Source organism: Alnus glutinosa, chromosome 5, assembly GCF_958979055.1.
Source record: "Alnus glutinosa chromosome 5, dhAlnGlut1.1, whole genome shotgun sequence".
NCBI lineage: Eukaryota > Viridiplantae > Streptophyta > Magnoliopsida > Fagales > Betulaceae > Alnus > Alnus glutinosa.
This window is the reverse complement of record NC_084890.1, coordinates 26,052,630-26,077,648: the sequence shown is the minus strand read 5'-3', so window position 1 is coordinate 26,077,648 and position 25,019 is coordinate 26,052,630. Positions and strand designations below refer to the sequence as shown.

Here is a 25,019-nt window from a genome sequence, read left to right as displayed (position 1 = left end):
AAATTTTTGATTGGTTGTCTTTTTTATTTTTATTTTTTAGTTTTATATATATATATTGGTGGTGACATGACACTTTGATGTTTTCGTGAAAATTTTGAATTGATGTTGGGTGTAGAGACTGATTTGTGGTTTTTTTTTTTAGCCAACTTTTATGTTGCCAGGAGTTAATTGTAAATAGGGGAAACTACTGATTTTGCAATTTTTTTTTTCCTCCTAAAAACTGAGAATTTAACGACCTTCATTATCCAAGTAGATTTGAATAAAAAATGAGACATGAATAGGGATAGCTCATACCTTCCACCATGAGCTGGGACATGAATAGGGAGACCCCAAAAAAAAAAAAAAACACATAGTTAATGATGGAAAATCTAGGAGAAAAATGTAAATGCAATCTTTAAGGTTTAAAAATGTTTCGAGAACTCAAAGTGATATGGAAAAATAACAAATAAGTTATTGCACTCAACTTCCGTCTAATATTTTAGTGGAAACCGTTAAATCTCTTGTCAGAACCAATCAAATTATCACAGGAGTTACTCATAATAAAAAAAAAAAAAATTATAAATATATAAGTGAGTGTATATATATATATATAAAATACTCCAACCATCTTATTATTATTATTAGCTGTTTTTTTTTCTTCTTCTTTTGATTAGTAAAAGAATGGAGAGACGTATCCTTGCCATCCTCTAGAGCATTTGATCCAAATCAAGTCGCTAAACATTGCTTACTAAAATTGTCAAAATGAGCAACAGCATTACATTCTTTTCTCTACTTCTCTCCTCAGAAACCATCATCGATTCTCCACCACTAAATTGCCAGCAAAACCCAAAAGCGTCCACTCTATAGTCTATACACCAACCCATGAAAATCTCTCCCTCCAAATCAAAGAGAAAATCCTCTGCCTTGAAATTATGGGTGTTGACTCAGGTAAGGCCCTGTCCCAATCCAAAGGCATTCGCCAAAAGGATCTTCGGCATGTGCCCCAAAGTTCTCACCTCTAACGTCAAAACTGACCTTAACCCAATTTTTAACTCTCTCTCACAATACCTTACTTAGAGTCCCAGTCCCAGACCATAGCTTCTAAGCTCATCAACAAGTGCCCATGATTGCTTGCTTCCAGTTCCAGTCAGCACGCAGTCCAAAAATTTGTGGAATGAGCCAAAACATGCATGAGGAATATAGTACGATTGAAGTCTAAATTAATATATACAAAACAAAATTAGTATTCCTCCGATGTTAAAAAATAAAAAATAAAAAATTGTTTCTTAATAAATTTTAATTATTTTCAACTCAATCATCTATCAAAATGGAACCGGACGTTCTTTTAGATCTCGAAAAATCATTTATGATTAAATACGTACTAAATTTTGCAGCAATTTCTCTTTCGATGTATAACCTCAAAGAATTAATCAAAAACCCATCTCCAATTTTGTTGCAAAGCTTAATTTTGATAATATTCATAGTTGAAAATGTTCGTTCTGTAGTTATAGTAGAAACAGAAAAAGTAAGCCTGCATTGCTGTCCTTGCTACGTTAAAAACTATATATTTTATGTTGCTCCCAAAGGCTATTACTGATACCTTATTTTTTTTAATGACAAATTTGAGTTGTTTCACATAATAAATTTGAGCTGTTTAAGGTTTATGTATAAAATGATTTTTTTTTTTTTTATCAGATATGTGAAATTAGCTATTTATATGTTATAATAATAATAATAATAATAATAATTAAAAAAAAAAAAAAAAAACTCAAAAGAGGGGAGGGGAAAGGGCCAGAGCCAATACCAGCCCTCTCCTCCCTCCGCGGCCATCTCAAACCAGCTTTATTTTACCTTTAAGGACTTGGAAGCCTTGGCTTCCCATGACTCGGTCTTGTTGGTTTATGATGAAGAGTTACCTTTGGGCCTTTGCCATTGATGCTCAAGAGCACTGATGAAGAGTTGGCGGGATTGATAAGACAAGCATTAGTGCAATACAAATTTTGGTTCCTGAATTACTAGCTGTAATTGTGAATAGGCAAGCATTAATTTTTCTTTTTGTTGGCAACCCGAATACCCGGACCACTCAGCATAGGGCCCAAGTTCAAAGCCCATTTAATATAAAAGACTCATCAAAACAGTCCACTACATGACAATAATCATAGGGACTCGGAACTGCCACGTGACAAGCATTCATGCTTTACTATAAAAGGGATACTCTTTCCAAATGACAGAGCTATTCGCCTCTCTCTCTTTCTTTCTCACAGAAACTCTCCATTCTATTTTTCTCTCTTTAGAAGATTAACCTAACTATTGGAGAGTCTCTGGTCCCTTGAGGGACCGACAAACTTTGATGACTTCTTTCTCTATTTTGCAAGAGCTCTAATGTAATGACTTACTCTCAATGATACGATATTGTTTGCTTTTGGCTCCCTTGAATTAAACCTTTCGAGGAGATCACCCATCTTGGTATTACTCTTGCATAAGTTAATGACCATCACGATTTTAAATCGTATGGTGTCAAGGTAGAGTGCAAATATACATATAAGTACATTCTCATTTTTATGTGAGACGTTCCATCTATTGTCGGTCCAGCCGTCCAAAAACTGTGTTTAACACTTTTCTTGAAGAGCAATTGTTAGTAAACATTGCTTGATATTAATTTTCACAATATTATGTATTTTGAGCTTTGACAATTTTGCTCCAACCAAATAATTTGTTTCATGAATTTGAAATATCTTATAACTAATCATTTCAAATTTACATATTAATAAGGATTGCATCGTCAATTAATCTGATTAATGTTGTTTTTTGGACAAAAAATTTGAATAACATAAAGCCGGGAGAAAATAATACTCAAGGCAATGCACCATCCGTGGATAACAAGATACATAATAAAGACTAGAAGTGTAAATTGTATACAACATCTCTCCCTGTTTGTTCGCTATACCATGTAGAGATTAAAAATTGTTTTGCTTTTATATGTAGTGAATGAATGACCAGTGCTCACCCTAAATTCGGTGAGCACAATTAACCGCTCACCAAAATATTTATCTAAATTACTAAACCGAATACAACTCATTTTGCTCTCATTTTAGCATCACATATTTACTCGGTTGCAATGCTCGCCACAATTCATGTTCCTTTACCTCATGATCCCTACTCTTAAACTAAAAAGATGACAGAATTGCTTGAGTAACATTACTTTTACCTTTTTACTCAAGTTTTATAGGAAAAAGTAACGCAGTCAATCAAATTAATGTAAACATAACTTATATCTAATCCAAAATGAAGTTGTTTTGGTGAATTTATTAAATATTATATTTATATAAAATATATATATCATATGTAAGGGTATGCGGCTGCTGTTAATAACCGCATCTGTAATGAGTTTTGCTACCGCATCGCGGATACGGACGATTAATATCCGCTCGCATGTCCACCCCTCCTGATGTGTAGGTTCATTCTCATCATTGGTTTAGAAAAGAAAAATACTAGGCATATATAACTCTTTTATGTTAATGTTTTTTGGAAAAATTACAATTTAGCCCCCCAAACTACTAGCTGTTTAATGGATAGTTCTCCAAACTACCAACGCTTAGATTTTAGCCCCCCAAACTACCAATGTCTTTGAAAAAGGCACATTTTGACGAAATATGCCTTTAATATCCCTACCACGTGTCATTTTTCAATTTAAAAATAAAATAAAATCTAAAAAACTAAAAAAAAAAATTTAAAAAAATAAGGAAAAAACTAAAATTTTATTTAAAAATAAAAAATAAAAAAAATAGATGTTGGCTGCCATGGGGTGGCTCGCGGCGAGCCCCAAGGTTTGGGGGTGGCCTGAAAGTCACCCTAAAATCTATTTTCGAGGTGGCCTGAAAGCCACCCTTATGGGCAGGTGGTGGCGTTAGCTTCCTATGGGGGTGGCTTGCAGGCCACCCCCTTCGCCATGGGAGGGTGGCTGCCACCGACAACCACCTCCAAAAACCTACTTTTTATTTTTTTTTTAAAAGAAAAAAGAAAAAAGAAAATTTTACTTTTTTTTTTTTTTAGTTTTTTAAATTTTTTTGTAGTTTTTTTTTTAAATTTTAAATTTATTTTGTAATTTTAAATTTTTAATTGGAAAATAACACATGGCAAAGATATTATGGACATATTTCGTCAAAATTTGTTCTTTTCAAACGTTTTGCTAATTTGGGGATCAGAGTCCAAGCATTGATAGTTCGAGAGACTATTTGTAAAACGACTAGTAATTTGAAGGGTTAAATTGTAATTTTTACTAATTTTTTTAGTGGTCGATGTAGCTTCAATTAGATATTAACACGTGTTTCTTGATTTTTAAAGAATTAAAAAGAAAAAAAGAAAAAAAGAAAAAAGGTAGAACTTTGTTAACCACAGTAACCCCTGATTTTTCATTTTGTGACTTGAGTCCCTAGCTAATCCAGTAATCCCCGCCTAAATTGCAAGTTGTAACAGCGAGCGAGTAAATAAAGGTGCATGTGGCTGGGCTTCGCCGTCGTCATACATGTTGACTCTTTATATAATTTACTCTTACTTTGACACGCCGCTTCTCTTACCCCATTTGCTCTCCAGAACTCTCTCTCTCTGGAGCTTGATCTTTGCTGTCGACGATGTTGTTTTCTCGGATTTCGAGGATTCAGAGAACCAGCTTGAATGGGTGTCGGTGGCTTCTCTCTCACCGACCGGACTACCGTCACCAGTTCTTTCGCTCCGAGAGTCCTCCCTCTTGTACAGATTCTACTACTCAAAAGGTAATGCCCCTTTGTAATCTAAATCCCCTTTGATTTTTTTTTTTTTATTTCCTGAATTGAATCTTTCATATTCTTTGTTGAGCTAGTGTTGTTAATGCTTGTATAATGTATTTAGGATTCCAAGTTGTAAAATTCTTCAACCTTTTCTTCTCTGTCACCAAAGGGAATGGTATGTTATCGTGTTAGGTTCAGGTTGGTATATATTGTAGTATGGTGAATGAAGTGACGAGTCAAGTGCTTATATCGAGTTTTTCAATGCTAGGAACTGATCGGGAGGTGTTATTTGATGATGGGTTGTTGGTGTTTTTGTTGGTGTTGGTGGTGGTGGCGGCGCTGTCTTTAGCTTTGAAATTGATAGCCAGTGCATACTGAGGCTTAGTGGTGATTGTAACCATTTTTGATTGATGGGATTTGTTTCCATTTGCAATGTAATACTGTGGTTGCTGTTTTTGGTTTCAACTGTTGAGATTGAAGTTGCAAGATTATATTCGTGAGGAGTCGTTCTGGGTCATTAATATGTGGGCATGTGGAATTACCTGATAATACCCGATGCTACTGGTAAATCAAATAGACAAGATGACTTGAGAAACCACTACAATACTCAAATTTAACTGCTTCAAAGAAAATCCTTGTGTTCATTCTTTCTCATATTTGAGTGCTTGTGTGTGTGTGTACATGTGCGTCATTGAAGCTGTTTGGTAAGTAAGTGGGAAATGGAATATTTATTTGAATAGTAATAAGAAGTGATTGATGTGATATAAAATTTGAGAATGTTTTATAGAAAAGTAAAAAAGTTTTGTTTTGTAGTGGGTTTATTTATTTGAATAGTAATAAAAAATATTGATGTGATGTAAAAAGTGTAAAAAAGTTAAGAATGTTTTTTATTTGATTTTTTTGAGAGGAGCGAAATGGGAATTGGAAATTTTACAATGTGTTACCAAACAGCTCCATTGTTTCTATCAATTTTCTACTGTTTCCAGCCTTTGTTCTTTTTCTCTTTTATATTTGTTGGAGTAAAGCTCTTTTTAAATGACAATGTTTGGTGCTTGTATATATCTAGTGACCACTTATATCGTTATTGATATTGTTTCTGGTGATTAGTAGGTTTTGGGTTATAGAGAAATTTTTTCCTGGGGCTTGCCTGCCTTGCACGGTTTTAGACATAAAATCCATCATCAGAACAGCTCCATTGTTTCTATCAATTTTCTACTGTTTCCAGCCTTTGTTCTTTTTCTCTTTTATATTTGTTGGAGTAAAGCTTTTTTTAAATGACAATGTTTGGTGCTTGTATATATCTAGTGACCACTTATATCGTTATTGATATTGTTTCTGGTGATTAGTAGGTTTTGGGTTATAGAGAAATTTTTTCCTGGGGCTTGCCTGCCTTGCACGGTTTTAGACATAAAATCCATCATCAGAGCAGCTCCATAGTTGAGGTAAGGTGTAAAATTTATTTTTCTTGCTTTCCTGGAATGCCAATATGTTTATCAATGTTTATACCTGCTTACATCTTTTACAGAAGAGACATTAGTGCCAAAAGTCCATGACACTTAATTCCCTATTACTGTCCTTTTTTTTTTCCCAATCCCTTTTCTGATTTCCCCTTACGTTAGAAAAGCTATAAAATTATTCATAAAAAAAAAGCTATAAAATTGATAGCAATATTGTTCAGTACTTTCGATGCATTCTACTGTATAGCTACAGTGTACATTGGTATTATTATATTTATGCATTATAGCTCAGTTGGGACATTGATTAGTTTATCGATACTCAACAGTGCGATATTATTGTCAAACTTCCTTGCTTGCTTTGATGAGATTCTGACCTTTTATTTGGGGAGGGGTGTAAGTAATATATAATGTAGTGCAACTTTGGCTGAAGTGAACTTAAATTTCATCCTAAGTACATTCTGAAATTTAATAGCCGCTCAGTCAAGCTTGGCGTTTTACATGATCTTAAGTTGACTTGAAATTAATTCATGTGGTCAATCACAGTAAAAGATCAAATATGATAATATCAACCAAAGAACCAGAGCTGAACCTGTACTTATCATTAATAGTTTGGTGTATAGAGTTAAAAATAAGAAGTCTGAAGGTGAAAAACCCCTGGGAGGAGGGGGATACAAAACCCAATGCCTGTAGTATGCTGATGTTGAAGTTTTCAGTTTGTTTCTGAAAAGGTGGTTGTTAGTTGATGATGGTATAGAGCAAGGTGAAGATTTTTAATGCATGTTGCTTTCCAAATGATGTTACTGCTGTCTGCACATGATACTTTCTGGTAGCTAAATCTTTCTTTCTCTTCACTAAGCACAAAGAGAAAGAAAAATGAGCTTTGTTGTAGTAAATACTTTGTAGTATTGGCAACAAGGCGTATGAGATGATGATTTATATTTCCCTATTACTTATCAAAAAAAAATTATTGGCAACAAGGCGTTTTATGGAAGTTTAGGGTTTCAGGGACGTAAGGGTATAGCTTCTGCTGAATATGGTAGACCACTGGAGCTTCTTCATAAGGTTTTCTTGATAAATGTGGATTGGGTTATTGGAGGTTATATGATGGGGTTTGTGTGGTGGCTTTGTATGCATGTAGGTGTGTCTGTGTTGAAATTTATTAAACCATAAAAATGGGCTTCTGTTTTGACGAGGATTGTGGTTTATTAGCAACTGAGGAGGTTTAGATCTTGATGAGGTTCATGCCTTTTGAGCATAAAATAAAGGGAAAGCTCATGAATAGCCAAACAGGTAGCCTCAATCTGTTTTTTTTTTTTTTCTGACATCATTTTGATAACAGTACTCTAAAAAAGCTGTAAAAATTAGGGACAGCAAAAGAGAAAAAAAGAAAGAAGAGAAAGTAGTGATAGTTTAAAGTTTCTCAGATTTATACTTTTCTCAGATTTGGTTCTGAATTGGCTTCCTCCTGGGGGTTTGGAGGTTACAGCGTTGGGAGCTAAAGAGGGCGCAAGTCCAGCTTCATCGGCTTTTGTTGGGGTTTTCTCTAGGCCGGAGCCCTCGTCGGCGGCAGATACAGGGATAGTTTTAGGAACGGAGTCTTCTTCCGGGGTGAGTCGAGCAGGTCCCAGGTGTTTCCGACGGTTTCTAGCCGGACTCCAGCCTCTAATCTGTTCGGTTTCCCCCCTTCTCCGGCACCGGATATGGGATTTCCGGCAGATCCTGCTTCTTTTCTTTTAAGTTCACTCCATTGGGGAAGCTTCAGATTCTTAAACCCCTTTCTGCCCCTCCGTCTCTCGCTGGAGCAACTATTTTAGGAGAGAAGTTGCGTTCTCCCCTCCCTGTGGTGGTTTCTAAGCCTTTTCAGTGTTACTATAGGAAGGCGAAAAAATTGAGGGAAGGGCATTCTGTGAAGTGGAATGATGGGCTACTTTCTGACTCTTTGGAAGCCGTGAAGATGTCAATTGGCTACGTTGATAAAAGGGTTACAGGTGCAGAGCCGCCAGCTGAGAAGGTGGCAAAGCTTCCTGCAATGAAGAAATCAGTGACGCCAGTGAATCAGGGCCTTTTTAGGAAGGGGTTTCTCAACCTTCCCCCGATTTCAGTCCCTCCCGTGGCGCTTAAGGAGGTCAACAATGGCGGGGTGGTAGGTCCTTCCCCTTCGAGTGGTTGCTTTAATGGTTTCTCCCAATCTCGGAATTGACCAGTTGGTTTTGATCATAACCGGGAGATTGTGGTGTGGGAGGAGGATGAAGATGATTATTGGGATGGTTTGCCCTTAGATTGGGCGATGGATGGGGATTTTGGGGAGGAGGCTTTGGCTATTCGGGATGCCATGGAAGAGGAGTTCCAGTTTTTTGCGCGTCAGAAGTCTAAAGGGAAAAGGGAGCTTTTAAATTTGCATAGTTCCATCAACTATGGTGACGCAAACTACCCCTCTAGGCGTAGGAAAGGCAAGACACACATGTTGTAGGTTTGTTGTGCCTTGACGGGTAGTGGGTAGTCTTGTTCTTAGTTGGGTTCTTTTGTAGCTTGTTTTGGTTCTTTTGTGTTCTGGGGCCTTGGTGTTGTGGGTTTTTTTGGATTAGCTTTGGTTGTTCCTGTCTACTTAGGAGCACCTTACGCTTTTTCTAATAAAGTTCTTCTTACTTATAAAAAAAAAATAAAAAAAAAAAATAAAAATTGCGGAGTATTTTGGCTATGTTAAATTGGGTAAGCTCTTTCCAGGTGTGGAGCGTATTTAACTTGTAGCATAGGTGCATATATTGAACTTAACAAAGCTTTGTCTGGTTTGTGCTTCCCAAATTCCCTTGTGCCAGACAGAAAGTGTATCTTTATTGAACATCCTGATCCTGATGCTAAATAGAAATTGTTGATGTTATTTTCCGAATGGGAACGCCACTTTGTGCCTTCTAATAAGATTGAATTATTTATCAATTTGTTTTTTACGAACGGTGAATCCTTTTTTTGTGGTTCAAAAATGCAAGTATGACCAAGCTCATGAGACTCGGGATGATTTGTTCCCCTTCTAGCCCTTCTATAATTGTTAACTATAATTGTCACATATGTCACATTTTCTACTTGTGTATCACACATCAGACACTAGCCTTTCTTTTGGAGACTTATTTTATTTGATTTTATTTTTTCCATTTTACTGTGACTTTTGTTCCGCACTTTATTGGGATTGTCCAATACTCTTTTCTCCAGGAACAAGAAGATCCATTTTCCCTTGTTGCTGACGAACTATCACTTGTTGCTAACAGACTACGGTCGATGGTAGTTGCTGAGGTGTCTGATTTCTTTTCTCCTTGCTATTATCATTTCTTGCTGACAAAGTAGTAGATATTGTTTTTGGGACATGTGTGGTTGGAAGTAGTAGTAGTCTAGTAGATATGGTAGTCTTTAATGTAAACATTCAATTTGATATCTTGTGATCAAATCTGGATTTCATCTGATCCAGGTCCCTAAGCTTGCATCAGCTGCTGAGTACTTCTTCAAAATGGGGGTGGAAGGAAAGAGATTTCGTCCCACGGTAATACAAATATTATTTTTATGCAATTATTCATCAAAATACAAATATTATTTTTATGCAAACTTTGACTTTGGTGTTTCTCTTGTATACTTTCCTTGTGTACATGGGTATCGTCATTTTTCTCTTAATAAATTTCGGTTACTTATAAAAAAAAAAAAAACAAAAAAAAACTGAGTCTGATCTCTGCTTCTCCTTGACGTGAGAGGAAACCATTCACACAAATATGTTGTGCCAATACCGGTAAGTGTGCTGTATGCACTCTGTTTTTTCTTGCTACCACCATGTTTTTAAAAAGGCCTTTAAGGCTATTGTCTCAATTCAAAGCTGATCTCAAATGGCCATAAGTCTGTCTACGTTACGCTAAACGACAAACATTTAAAGAAGCAAAAGATACCCAAAATAAGTTCGATGGTTAAAGTAGGGCTGACAATTTTTGGCACGACCCGTAAACCCGACACAAACTCAACACGAAATTAGCGGGTTAGGGTTGACAGGTCTGACGAATAAAGGGAGGAGGGAGCTGCAGAATCTGAAGTGCTCCATAAACTATGACGGTGCGAGTGTGCGTCCTTGGAGTAGGAGAGGAAAGGCTCAGGTTCAGTAGTGTGTGGGTCGGAGGTGGGGTTCGGGTGTCGTGTCTTAGGGTGTTGGGTTTCGAGGGTTCTTGGATGGGTTTGTGGTGTGCTCTTTGAGGGTTTGGGTTGGGGTTAGTTGCTATCGGGTGATGGCTTGGGTGGGTTCTATCTTCCTTTTTTAGGGCTGTTTTTTTTTATTTTCAAGCAATGCGTTGTCTTGTATACTGCCGGTGTACTAAGGGGCGCCTGACGCTTTTAATAAAGTCAGATTATTACTTATCAAAAAAAGGGTTGACAGGTCTGACCCGTTTAATGAAAATAATCAGGTTGTGGTTGACCTATATAATTTTATGCTCATGTCTCAACCCGAACCTGACACGCGACATAAGGTCAAACAATTTTTGGGAACCCGACACGAATCCAACATGAAATTAGCGAGTTAGGGTTGAGGGGTCTAACCTGTTTAATTAAATGAGTCGGGTTAGAGTTGACCTATATATATTTTATAACGAGGAACCCCTCCAAAGCAGGGTCACTTAGTGTACCCACTCCTGTCAGTTAAACCTCAAACCCATGCAAAACGCCATCTCCACACAGATTGGTTAATACTCCGGCTTCGCCGGCGAGTTGGCCCCATAAAATTGTATGTACCCAAGGGGATTTGAACCTTAGACCTGATGGAAATGCCACCAAGACTAAGGCTCTTACCGCTTGAGCTAATCCCTTGGGGTAAAAAGGGTTGACCTATATAGTCTTATACCCATGCTTCAACACGACTTGAACCTGACACGCGAACACGAATTGCCACCCCTAACTTAAACATTGACCGAAAATTTAAGCATTTATTTCTCATTTAATTCCACTCTCTCTCTCTCTCTCTCTCTCTCTCTTTTTGTTTTCCTGTTTTCTATTTTTTTTAATAAATTATTTATTATGAAAATTCTTAAATCTATGTATTTATTCCTCATCTGAATGTAACGGAAATACTTCACATAAGTCACAAGATTCGAAACTCTGGGTGCTTCTCTCAAAGTTTGTAGCTTTTAATCTCTCTCTCTCTCTCTCTCTCTCTGCCTTTTGTTCATTCAAAAAATGCTAAGATAGACAACAGTGGTAGCCTTCCCTCTTAACTGTAGACCCTGCAGCCTGGTTTAAGGCGGGATTTAATCTCATTTCTCTAGTATGACACCAAGAGGCTTTATCAGCTGAACTAGTTGGCAACAGCTCTAACTCTACTTTCTGTTTCAGCAATACGTTTTTATGATCAATGTTTTTTAGTTTCCATTGATATAACTATATTTTAATGAATACTGATATGCATACATGTGGCTGTATGTGCTGTTGAGGAGCTCCTGGAGCTACTGCTCCGACTTTGGATATGATGTTCTAGCACTCCAACTCCTTTTATTTTTTCCCATTTTTTTTTGTTATTTGACATGCTCATGCACTGCACTGGTGACTTTGTGTTTCATCTCAGCTCCTGCTTTGGAAATTCTGCTAGCTATGTGGTTTACTAGTTTACACTTTGTTTAGTATTTAACTTGTATTTTGTAGTTTTTTTCACATCATCTTCCATGTGTGGAATAACATAGGTAGTTTTTATGCAGGTTTTATTATTGATGGCAACAGCTTTGAATGTGTCTATACCACAACCATTTCCCAGTGAGCCAGTAGATGCTTTTGCAAAGGAACTACGTGCGAGACAACAATGTATAGCTGAGATCACAGAGATGATTCATGTTAGTTCTTTAGAATTTTGTGCTTCTATTAAATGCTTTTGTGCAATATTTTGCTGATCCTGAAACATCTTTGGATTATCAGTTCTTGCACGGGATAGATCAGGACTGAATGTTCAAGTGATCTTACTTTTTAACATTGTAGCTCATTTAATCGTGCAAAAGAATTGCATTATCAAATGGTTGATAAGAATTGCTTTTTTGAAAAACAATGTAAGTCAATACAAAAATGACCTTGTTTCTCGTTCAAACTCTATCCTAATATTCCTTCATGCACCTTGGTTTAGTATGCGTTTAAGCTACACTAAGGTGAAGTTTGTTGATCTCCTAACATCACTGACTATCATTTTCATCAGTTTGTTTGTCTTTTATTTTTCATCCTACTATTGAATGCAAATATACTATTTTCTTCCATTTCCACATCACGCAACACTCTCTAAGGTCTTACAATTATTAGTCTTCTCATTTCTGCCTCAAGTTGGATCCAAATATCTGCTTCTCATTGAGAGAAAAAAAATTCTTGAAGAAATTTAATTTTGAATTGGAGTTTTATACTGATATGTCAGATGGTCAACAAACTACCATCAAAATTTTAAATTCTACTCATTTTAGTAAGGGGAAACTTCACAAAAAGGTATCAAACTAACGCGCCTTTTCACTTAAGGGTACTAATGTTGCAAAACGTTCAATTGAGTGTATGAATTTATCAAAACTATTCAATGTAGGGTATTCCGTCACCCTCCGTTCTAAATCGATGACGGAACCCAAAACACATGCGTTTCACATGATTTACTTAAGCATTTCTTCCCTTTATGCCCTTCAGAGCTCTCAAAAAATTTAACTAAAAACAAAAACCATGCCACCTTCAAAACGCCCCGTTTGAATAAAAAATTACACTCTTCGTTGTCGTCGTCTTCTTCCCACGTTTTCTCTCTCCTGCTCTGTTTATGTACCTGACTCACAACGAAAGCAAACCACAGCATATAGGAAAACTGTCATGTTTCTTGATGGCAAACTCAAACTGCTCCATCAGACACAACCAACAGCATGATTCATGGTCGTTCTTTCTTTCCTGAAGCTTCTCTGTTTTCTGTTTTCTGCCTTCAAGAGACAAAAGTCTAACTTCTCTTCAGTTATCCTCTCTTCTTCTCATCAACTACTGTTTTCTCTTCTGTTCTCTGTTTATGTCACCGAATCCACTGTCATCCCTCCTTCTAACATATGCAAACTTTCTCCATTCCTTTAACCCAATGCTGTCTCTCCTTTCTGCAACTGTCAACCCTTTTCTCACCCAGTCTTCCTTCAAACACTAAGTCTGATACTTACCATCTCCTTTCTCTTCACCAAAAAACAAAAAAAAACAAAACAAAACTTTACTTTACTTTTGCAGCAGCCCATGTCATTTTTCCTTCTCTGTCTTCTTTCTTCTCTTCTTTCTTCACTCCATGCTCTTATTTTCTCATTGGCAGCAGCCCACGTCATTTTCCTGGATCTTCCGTCAAGCCACAGAACCAGTGAGCTTTCATCAACTCTTCCTCAAAGTCTCCTCATTATCAGTCGCTCAGTCTCGTCTCTGTGTCTCGGCTTTCAACAGAGTGCGCTGCGGTATGCTGGTGCTGTTCGTGCAGCATCATGAACCTCCTCGTCCTGGCCGTCTACAAGGTCCCGGCGGGCCTTTGCAGAAAGGCCTGGAAATAGAGAAAACGTCATCGTTTGATCAAGAAGAAGAATCAGAAGCATATGACGATGGGCCTGTTGCCGTACAGGCCCGGGAGTGCCGTTGTTGGGTCCACGTGCGCGGAGTTGGAGGCAGAGATGAAGAGGCCGAGTGGTGGTGAAGACGAGGATGAGGACAGGGGTGATGGGGGAACAGACGTTGTCGATTTGGAGAAGGAAATGTGGGACCGGTTTTTTGCGGGTGGGTACTGGAGGAGTTTGTCTTAAAGAGAGATGTGATGACGGTATGAATTTTTTTTTGTACATGAAAGAGAGTGAATGACTTTTTGTGTGAATGAAGAAGAGATACAACAATGGATGCCGTGGTTTAAGAACTTGTTTTCATGAACTTCATACTGAGAGGCAGTGACAGAGTTCACAACGATGAAGCATGGTTTTTAGTTAATTTTTTATTCAAACATGGCATTTTGAAGGTGGCATGGTTTTTGTTTTTAGTTAATTTTTTTGAGAGCTCTGAAAGGCATAAAGGGAAGAAATGCTTAAGTAAATCACGTGAAACGCATGTGTTTTGGGTTCCGTCATCGATTTAGAACAGAGGGTGACGGAATACCCTACATTGAATAGTTTTGATAAATTCATACACTCAATTGAACGTTTTGCAACATTAGTACCCTTAAGTGAAAAAGCGCGTTAGTTTGATACCCTTTTGTGAAGTTTCCCCTTTTAGTAATCTGTAACTCATAGAATCAGATTCCTTTATCAAGATGCAGAACTCAATTTAACCACTTCGTCACGAGTTGGAGCTTGAAGTATGGAATGTCATTGAGTCTTTTTCTTTTTTTGGTTATCTTTTCTTTTCTCATGCTGTTTGTATGTTCTTTCCCTATTCTACCATTTATTTCCCTCACTTTCTGCCATATTTTTATTCTGGCCATTCGATGGTGGCTCAGCTCTGAATTTGGTTACTGGGTGAAATCATGTCGACCAAATAAACTTGCAGAACATGTTATTTGGCTGGAAAGATCTCTCTCTCAAAAAAAAAAAAGGAGGAGGAAAAGAGTGAAAAAAAAAATAAACAAAAGGAACTCTAGAAATCTCGTTTGTCTAATTTTTTTGTTTTTAGGTTCAAGATTAAGGTAGACGATGTTGTTGTTCCTTAGTAGACACCGGAGACTGGTTCTGTTAAAGTATCCATTAAGCATATTTAAAGGTTGATTTTCATGATAAGTTTCATGTTCAATTGTAGTATCTGGTGTTTGTGAACATTGGAAATGATTCACAAACGTGTCCTTTTTGGATTAAATGCTTTATAGTTTTTGAATCTGTTACTTTTCTCAGCGTACTAGTTTTTCTTTATTAATTGGATGTTCCAATCGTTGTTATATTTCTTGTTTGCATCTGTTAGTTTGTCTGCACGTTCCTCTGTAGAGCACAAAGTTATGTTCTTATATGATATTTCCTGATTTCGATCGACTGCACTTATTAATTACTATGATTTTGTTATGAATTAATAGCTGTAAACACGGGATAGGATTTTTATGAATGGTGCTATGGCATGCATTGTCCATGTGTATTTGAAATTGCCCTTGAGAAAGCCAGGAAAAATCCTGTTGGCTTTTTGCTGTGTTTTTATCCCCAAGTTATGATATCTGTTCATGTCATTTCTTACTGCTTGTGGACTAAACAATCATGTCATTGTCTTCAGGTGGCAAGCCTTCTACATGATGATGTCTTGGATGATGCAGATACAAGACGTGGTATCGGTTCATTAAATTTTGTAATGGGCAACAAGGTACATCTTTTCTCTTAAGCTGGTCAATTTTTCCTTTAAATTTTTGTGATCATAAATTCGTGTATTGCATCTCTGCTTTTCTATATTATAAAGTTTGGAAATGCTGTTTTTTGGTCTTGGAAAGAGTAATGTGCTGTATTGAGGGTTTTCCCCCAGTAAAAGATATTAAGTCTGTTTAGTTCCCTCTTTGATGTTTATAGTTAATCTAAGTTGTGAAGTAGTGTAACTAACATTGTTTGTTCCTTCCCATTCATTTGCAATGCAGTTAGCAGTATTATCAGGAGATTTTCTGCTCTCTCGAGCTTGTGTGGCACTTGCATCATTGAAAAACACGGAGGTATCATGTTTCTTCTGTATTAATGAAGATGTCGAACTAGATTAAGCAATGATACTGAGATATGCAGTTACTTTTTTTTTTTTTTTCAACTCATTGTCTGCGCCATCACGGCATTATCCTTAGGTTGTATCATTACTGGCAAAAGTTGTCGAGCATCTTGTAACGGGTGAAACCATGCAAATGACTACAACATCTGAACAACGTTGTAGGTATCCTGCTCCACTATTTCCATCATATTTATAATTTTTGTTTGTTTCTTGCACTATATGTTTTTGGGAGTAGATATTTAGTGACCTGAAAAATGAACAAGGCCTCGTTTGGTTCACAGAATAGACCATTGGAATAGAATGTCATTACTTTGTTTGGTAGGGGTCTAGTTCTTGGAATAGTTATTTCCATTGGAATAACTATTCATTTACGAAGATGAATACATATTCCTCTAAAAATTGAGAGGAATAGCTATTTTTAAAGGCGAAAGTATAGTTCGCTTTGTGCTCACCGCGTGGCTGCGTAGCTATTCTTAAAGGAATAGATTATATTTTCTAGAAAAAAAAGAAGAAAAAAAAGAAGAGAAAAGAAATTGATAGAAAATAGAAAATAATGAGTAGATTATATTTTCTAGAAAAAAAATACTCATTATTTTATATTTTCTATCAATTTCTTTTCTCTTTTTTTTTTCTACAAAAAAAAAAGACAAAGAAGCAAAAACCTACGTTATAGTGTGGCTGGCCGACCACCCCCGGAGTATTCTGATTCTCATCAGTTTTCATATATATATATATATATATATATATATATATATATATATATATATATATATATATATATATTTTTTATAAAAAAATGTGGGGGTTTTTTTAGTAATTTTGATTTGATTCCATTTAATGTATATGTGTTGTTACCAAACTAAGGAGTAGGAGTAGGAATAGCTATTTTATTCCATTCTTTTTTATTCTTAGTAATAACTATTCTTTTTCTCATGGAATACTCATTCCGCAAACCAATCGAAGCCTAATAGTTTGTCTACCAATAAAAGAGCTTTCACTTCTGTCTCACCCTTTTTAATCCTGTACATCATTCCATACTTTTGTTCTTGCTTGCTAATTCTTTGAGTTATTGATTATTTCTCCCCTTTAAATGACCACTACCTTTAGTCATCTCCGGGGAATTCATCATATTATTACTTCAATGCTATCATGTCCCACTAAGATGATGGTTCCATAATCTGTGTCACCGGTTGTACAATTTGAAGGTCTTTCTGGTCTATGTTATGAGTGCCTGTGTTTACTCTGTTTAGATACAATTTTTTTTGTCAGTCCGATATCTTTTGTGATTTTGTTCAGAATTGGAAATGATACAGTATTCTCGACTCTTCATTGAATGTGTTTGAATATTCTACTTCATCATCTCTCTCTTGTTATTCCAGTTTTGGGAAAACTACACATACCCCCCTCAAACTAACACCCAATTCATAACCCCCCCAAACTACCAAAAATTTTCAATGTCTCCCAAATGACAAAAATACCCTTAATAAAAATAATGAGAAATTCCATTTTTTTTAAAATAAATAAATAAATAAATAAAAACTAAAAAAATGTTCATCGCCTCCTGAATATGTACTCTCTCCTTTATATCATTGATCAGCTCTTAGTTAAGTAAAGCCAACTCAAACGATCAATTTCTATCATGACCTTGAAAACAATTCTCACTTCATCATGCTCTGGACGCAGAAGAATTCAGGAGACAAGGCAACATAATGATAGAATTCACTGCAGATTATTACCAAATCATCGAAAAATACCATGTCCTAAGCCAAGTTGATCTGGGTTACCTCCGAAAACTTTTGCCAAAATCCGCCCCCTACAATCCTGAATCAATTGAAACCATCCTCCAAGATGTGCAAACATCTATTATACCTAGGATAACCCACTGGCAGAGTCCTAACTACTCTGCCTACTTCCCTTCAAGTGGTTACTGCAGGTTTTCTCGGTGAAATGCTTAGCACTGTGGCTTTAATGTAGTCGGCTTCCTTTGGATGTCATCTCTGGCTGTGACTGAATTAGAGTGCATTGTCATCATCATGGATTTGCTTTTGATTAGTTTTTAGTTTATCTTTTCTCTGAATTTATTGGGGTATTTTTGTTTTATTGAAAAAAATTTAGGATCATATTTGTCTTTTTGCGGGACAAATGAGAGACGTTACAAATTTTTGTAGTTTGGGTGGGACATTGATGCAATCTTTAGTTTGGGGAGACATTGCAAATTGGGTGTTAGTTTGAGGAGAGTGTGTACTTTTTCCTTTTTTATTTATTTATTTTTAATTACATAAATTTCATTGAAGGCTAAATACTACCAATTGATGTCTTTTGACGTCAATGAATAATGATCTCAATGCAATTACCAAAGATCAAGATTGCCTCACTATTTCTATTATGAATGTTTGTAGATTGTCAAGTTCACACTGATATAACTAGTAGTGTATTATGTTGCCAATGTCCTTTTGTGCACCTTCATCTCACTGTTGACTAAACTGACGTTTAAAAATACCATGTATGTCATGCCTTTTGTTGTCCTCTTATAGCTTTAAGGACCAACATGCTCAATCAGTGAGATTTAATACTTCTGTGCCCAAAATTAATAGTTGACGAGTGTTTTGTGAGATTTGACACTTCACAACATTGTTTGCTCTCTCCTGACCAAAACCCACCATGACCTTTGACCTGCTTAATGCTTCATGTGTCCACTTGAGGCTCAGTAACACAAGCTCATAAATTGTAACACATACTGCGGCTTGGTAATCCTTGATTAACCTTTATAATAAAATTGCCAACTTTCCGTGGTGCATGCTTATTGGGCATTATCAATTCAAATTTATAGGTTTGACATAACTTCCCTGCATGCAATGGTTGCCTTCTTGGGTTTGTCCTTCAAGGCTAACTGCATCTAAGGGAATTTCGTTGCATCTTATAAGAATCCTTAGCCACTTACCAAGTTTATTTCACCCCTTCCAGTATATGATAAGTGCTTATAGGAATGGCTGGCCGGTGAATGGCTAATTTAGGATGTTCAAATTTTCTCTTCTTTGTTGGGCTATGAGTGTGGCTTAAAAAAACACAAACAGAGAGTAAGTGACTGCACCCAAGGAAATTTAGTTGCATCTTTTAAGAATCTTAGTCAGGCACTGAGTTTATTTCATGTCTTTTACTCTGGTATGATGCTACTAGGAATGTCGGGCCGGTGAATGGCTTATGTTGGATGTTCAATTTTCTCACTTATTATGAGTATGGCTTAAAAACACAGCACACACTTGCTGATTAGGGGAGAGAGAGAGCGAGTGAGAGAAACTGCACCAAAGGGAATTCAGTTGCATCTTTAAGAATCTTCAGTGTCAGGTTTATTTCACATCTTCCATGTATGATATAATGCTACTAGAATGACTGGCTGGCAACTGGCTAATGTATGATGTTCCAGTACTCTCTTCTTTCTTGGGCTATGAGTATGTCTTAAAAACACATACACAAACTTGTTGATTACTCTTGTGAATGCATGCGCTTACGTGGCAAGAAAGGGTAGAGTGAATTGTATTCTGCAGAGTTTGGTTTTAAAACGCCTTTATTCATCCAAAAAAAAAAGGGCAGATTGTGTTTCTTGGTTGAAACTAGAAATTTGAAATCGACACTTAAAAGCGTAAGTGTTGCAAAAAATCAAAATTAGGCCGTAGGTTTCTCTTTTTTTATTTTTTTTTATAAGTAATCAAGATATCATTAACGCATAAGGCGCTCCCAGCTACACAAGAAGTATACATTAGAAAACACCTAATTAGAAGGAGAAAAAGAACAAGGAAATTATGATAACTAATCACCAAAGGAGAAACAAAAGCTTTCATCCAAAGATACAGAGTATAGGAAAATAATGACTTAATCTCCTCCAAAGTACAGAGTATAAGAAAATAATGACTTAAATCTCCTCCAAAGTCATCTCACGGTCCTCAAAACTTTCTCATTCTTTTCCTTCCATAGACACCACAATAGGTACGCAAGCACCATCTTCCACACAACAACACTTTGAGCGGTACCTACAGTCCACGAACACACACATATAAATTGATTACTTGTCTAGGTATAACCCAAGACAACCCAAATTGGTTGAAGAAAACATCCCATAAAGCACCAGCAACCTCACAATGGAGAAGAAGATGGCCCTCAAACTCCCCATTTTTTTTACACATACGACACCTATCAACCACGATGAAATGCCGTTTCCTTAGATTATCCATGATAAGGATCTATCCTATGGCCATTGACCAAGCGAAAAAGGCTGCCCTCAAAGGAACTTTGGTCTGCTAAACACTCTTCCAAGGGAACCAAAGGCCATCATTACGCATCAAGACACTGTAGAAGGATCTAAACAACGAACAAACCTCTTTTGGAAGGGACCCACCAAAGCTTGTCTTCATCTTCCTGTCTCAATCTAGCTAAATATAACACCTAAAGAGGCAAATACATCCACCTCTCAGTACTGAACTGCTTTAGCAAAGCTTACATTCCATTGAGTGGAGCTACCCCAAAACTCAAAGTGAGCCGCAATAAGCATCCTTCACACAAGCATTGCCAAATAAGTCTGGAAAGGCTTCTTTGAGGGCCATATCTCCACACCACAGATCATGCCAGGAGCTAACCTTTGAGCCATCTCTCACCTCAAATCTGGTATGGCTAGAGAACTTCCCCCAACCCCTCTTAATATTCTTCCATAAATACACCACATACGTCCCATATTAGAGCATCACTCACCCTACGAACTGCCAAAATTAAAGTCCATCACCACTCATGCACAATGTGCCATAGCCATTTCCCTAAGAGAGTTCGATTGAATATCAACAAGTTCTGGATCCCCAACCTTCATTCAAAGGTCGGAGAACAAACCTTGGACCAGCTTACCAGGTGATATTTGAACAGTTCCTAGGTTTTTAATTTTGGCAATTAGATCTTTGGGTTTTACTTACGTTTCAAATCTATTCTTTCGTCATCTGCTGTACAAATAATTAATAGTTTATATGGATAGTTTGCCATATCACACCCACTAGCAAATCGCCACATGTCAACCCATATGCCCTGCAATGTATCAGGAAAAAAAGACGAAAATTGAGGGGTGGAGGTTGGGGTGGTTTGGCCACACCCTAGGTCAATGGGTGGCCAAGCCACTCCCTAAATCACCCCCCCCCCCCCCCCCCCCCCTTTTTTTAGGGTGGAGGGGAGAGGTGGCTCAGGCCACCTCGTCCACCCCCAAAATTACCCTGGGGAAGGTGCTGAGATACAAGCTCCGACCACCCCCACCCCCTAAATTTTCCTCTTTTTTGTTTTTTTTTTTCTCTTGTACATGACGTTGCAGATAAGTGACACGTGGCGACGGGTTAATTTTTGTGACATGGCAAATTGTCCAAGTGGCAGAATGTCCGCTAATTATTTGGACGGTGGATTGACGAAAGAACTGATTTGAAATGTGAGTAAATCCAAGGATCTAATTATCGAAATTAGAAACCTAGGGGCTAATTAAAATCATGGGAAAACCTAGTGGGATTAGTTTTGATTTTTCCCTAAAATGTTAGTAGTTTTACTAGTAGACCTTAGCTAGGTATTTATATTAGCAGTTCAATTAGCGAGAAAGTTAATCCTTTGGTGAGTAGTTACTGTATGGTACTGTTCTCACTATTGCAGCAAAACATGTTTTGGGCCACGTAGTTTTAGCAGTGAACCGGTAAGAGTAATTTGGTCTTTTCACTTCCGACAAGTGAGATTTAAATAAACCCTAGCCTTTATATGCACGTCAAGGATTTCATGAGTAATTTTGTGATAATATACTATTATTTTTGCAATTGCAGCATGGAATATTACATGCAGAAAACGTACTACAAGACAGCATCATTAATTTCCAACAGCTGCAAGGCGATTGCCCTTCTTGCTGGGCAGACTGCAGAAGTGGCAATGTTGGCTTATGAGTATGGCAGAAATCTGGTTTGTAAATTCTTATAATTCTTCTGTCTGTTAATTACTTCAAAGAGCAAGTGGTGTGATCTTTTTAATTTTATGAGCCATGTCCCCAAATGGAAAAGTTGAGAGAGTGATGGAAGTACAGAATAAGCTTTCCTTCTTAACATCAAGTTAATAGGCTTCTCATTCTATTTTAAACCTAGAAACATCCAGATTAGAACAAAAGCTATTCCATACAGACCAAAAATGGCTGTAGAAATGAACTATGTAGAAGATTTTGAGCTGATTTCAGGCTGTAGTTGTCCCTTAAGTATAATGATCAGCATTGTTTTATTCCCAACTTATGTTGAACTATGTTTCAACTTAGTTGTGGTAATCAAGTGGATGGGTTTGGCTCCATCATTTCTATTGCAGTTAGTTGCAATTACCAACTTCTGTTGCTAACCATTGGAGTAATCAAGTGTAGATGGAAAATGCTGTTGTTATGTGAAAGAGCATGGTTTTTTAATATTAAAATCACAGCACTGGTCATTTGTACCTTGATTGGCATGCAGTTATGTATGTAGGCCTGCAAATAATTCTGAACCGGATTCCTCCTTCCTAGCTCTTTGGAAATGTTAAAGATGAATCATTTTCTCTATATATCTTTAGAGCTGACTGTTGATCTAATTTCTTTTTCTTTTTCTTTTTTTCACAGGGATTGGCATATCAATTGATAGATGATGTTCTTGATTTCACGGGCACATCAGCTTCCCTTGGAAAGGGTTCTTTATCTGATATCCGCCTTGTAATTCACTTATCCTTAATGTAATATCTTACTGAATGCATCTAATGAACCATTGTGCTAGTTTCCTTTGCCCTCCCCCCTTCCTTGTGCCAAAAATGACTTGACCTAGAGTTTCACACTGTTAAAATATGACTGTTCACATGCTTACATTTTCTGTTTGAAAACAGCTTGAAGTGCATGGTTGCATGGAATCACCTAACATTACTGAAAAACTGTTAATAGTTTGCCCAGGTCAAGACGCCCCAGGGGCTGGGTTGCTCAATCATTTTTTTTTTTGGAGTCAAACCTTTTTATAAAATATGGAACTATTAATTTCTAGAAATGTGCTGGGATAACAAGAATCAAAGATTTCACACCTTGATGCTTGTGTCCATTATGGAACCCCCCCCCCCCTCTCTCTCTCTCTCTCTCTCTCCTGTTTAATAGTTAACAATAGCTAGAAATAACCTCTGAATTGGACCTGTTAGATTTCTTCATTTGATAAAATGACATATTGATTTATTTATTTATTGTATTTTATAGGATGGTGATCTATTGTTAGCATTAGCTTGAGATGTTATAGGATGACGATCTATAATTAGCTTGAGATGGCCAACTGTTGATCCATGACCTGTCAATTTCATGGATTGATGAACAATCCTGGTTTTAGAAGTTGCTCTCAACTATGTTTTGAGATGCTGCTAAATTTTCCAGTTAAGCACCACAACAACTACAAATTGTGCAAAATATTTTCAGCAATACCCCCAAGAGCTGACTACCCATCTGTTTTTATTTACAGCGCGCTAGATGCCTGTATTTACAGAACGTAGCTTGTTTCCCATTTTATTAAACCCTATACAATGACAATGCACCTTGTTTTGTTAATAATCATGTTAACAAAATAAATAAATTTTGTAGGGAATTATTACTGCTCCAATACTGTTTGCCATGGAAGAGTTTCCTCAATTGCTTGTAGTTGTTGAGCGGGGCTTTGACGACCCTGCAAATGTTGATCTTGTAAGTCCATATAATCTACTCTTCTCTCTCTCTCTAAAAGACTTGTATGTTTTTTCATATGTTATTCCATGTTGAATGGTGAAGCTACTACAGATGATGCATGAAGATTCTAAAGTTTCATTGTCTTACAAGTTATCTTAATCTGTTCTGCTAGGTGCAGTATTGGTGTGATAGTTTCTTTACAAAATTGAAACATCTTATGTTGCATGCACTCTTGTAACTATCAGCTGATTTTAAAACCCACCGCAGCAGAGTAAGGGTAATAAAATTTCCATCAAGCTTCTATAAGATTTGGTGTCGAAACAAATTTTCTGTTTTTGGGTAAATTTTGCAGATATTTCTGGTATTATTTATGTTTTCAATCCTTAGTTTTGAGTGCCTTTCAACAAAATTAAATACTTTAGCATAATAATGTTTAAGTTTGTGCCGTAGGTTTCACAAAATTTAATTTGACGGATATGCATGCATCTCCTGATTTGTTAGTCTGAACACTCTTATTTTGACTCAGAAGTAGGCACTGCTTTGGACTTTCCTAAATCTGTTTGTGCATTTCATCCCCTTCACCTTCAGAAATATGGCTTTGACTCACAGTATACCTCCTGCTAAACCATATCTTTTGTTATCTGATCTTAAAACGGATTTGGCTTAGGCGCTGTTGTAGATCTTCTGTAGTTTTTTCAACGGTCCAGATTTACAATAGAATACTGTGACTTGTATCATTGACCTAGTCTTTTGCATTCTGTCTATTTTCTGGACCTGGATATGCAGCTTGTTCAGTTCTATTATTGACCATTTACCCGCTTTGTTTTGATCAACCTGAGTCTCTTTATGAGACCTGCAACCTTGAAAATACTATTTCAAATCACACCATTTTCTTATTGGATTCTTTTACTGAAAAGTTGATCTCTTTGTGGAAAAATTAGGCTCTTGAGTACCTTGGGAAGAGTCGTGGAATACAGAGAACGAGGGAGCTTGCCATGAAGCATGCCAACCTTGCTGCAGAAGCAATTGATTCTCTACCTGAGAGCGACGATGAGGACGTCAGAAAATCAAGGCGCGCGCTCGTAGATCTCACTCAAAGAGTGATTACAAGAACCAAGTGACAGACGAGAGTTGTAATCCACAGCATAACAACACATTTTACGTTTTCTGTCATTGTTTCTGTAATGTGAGGAATAATGGCCCTTGTTGATGACCATATTCTTTCTACCAGTCCAATGTTGCTTTTCAATAATTTCTGAAAAGCACTCTTTTCTTGTAAATTAAACTCAAATGTGGAGTAAGGATAACACATAAGTGATCATCTAGAATCTCCTCAAATTATGTACCCCGAGTTTAGTTGTTTTACAATGTGACTTGGTTGCTTTTATCTTAAGTTAAACTTTTCATTATTATTTTTTT

General features: G+C 36.8%; 1 protein-coding gene across 1 annotated transcript; it reads left to right on the top strand.

Moving 5' to 3' along the window:
- Positions 1-4,523: 4,523 nt before the first annotated feature.
- On the top strand, positions 4,524-25,012 carry LOC133867585 (solanesyl diphosphate synthase 3, chloroplastic/mitochondrial). Its single transcript, XM_062304327.1, has 12 exons — positions 4,524-4,751; positions 6,095-6,187; positions 9,407-9,487; positions 9,660-9,731; positions 11,914-12,045; positions 15,425-15,511; positions 15,777-15,848; positions 15,972-16,057; positions 21,727-21,859; positions 22,533-22,622; positions 23,520-23,618; positions 24,542-25,012. The coding sequence occupies exons 1-12, from the start codon at positions 4,611-4,613 to the stop codon at positions 24,719-24,721; spliced, it is 1,266 nt and encodes a 421-aa protein (XP_062160311.1). The 5' UTR covers positions 4,524-4,610; the 3' UTR covers positions 24,722-25,012.
- Positions 25,013-25,019: the final 7 nt, after the last annotated feature.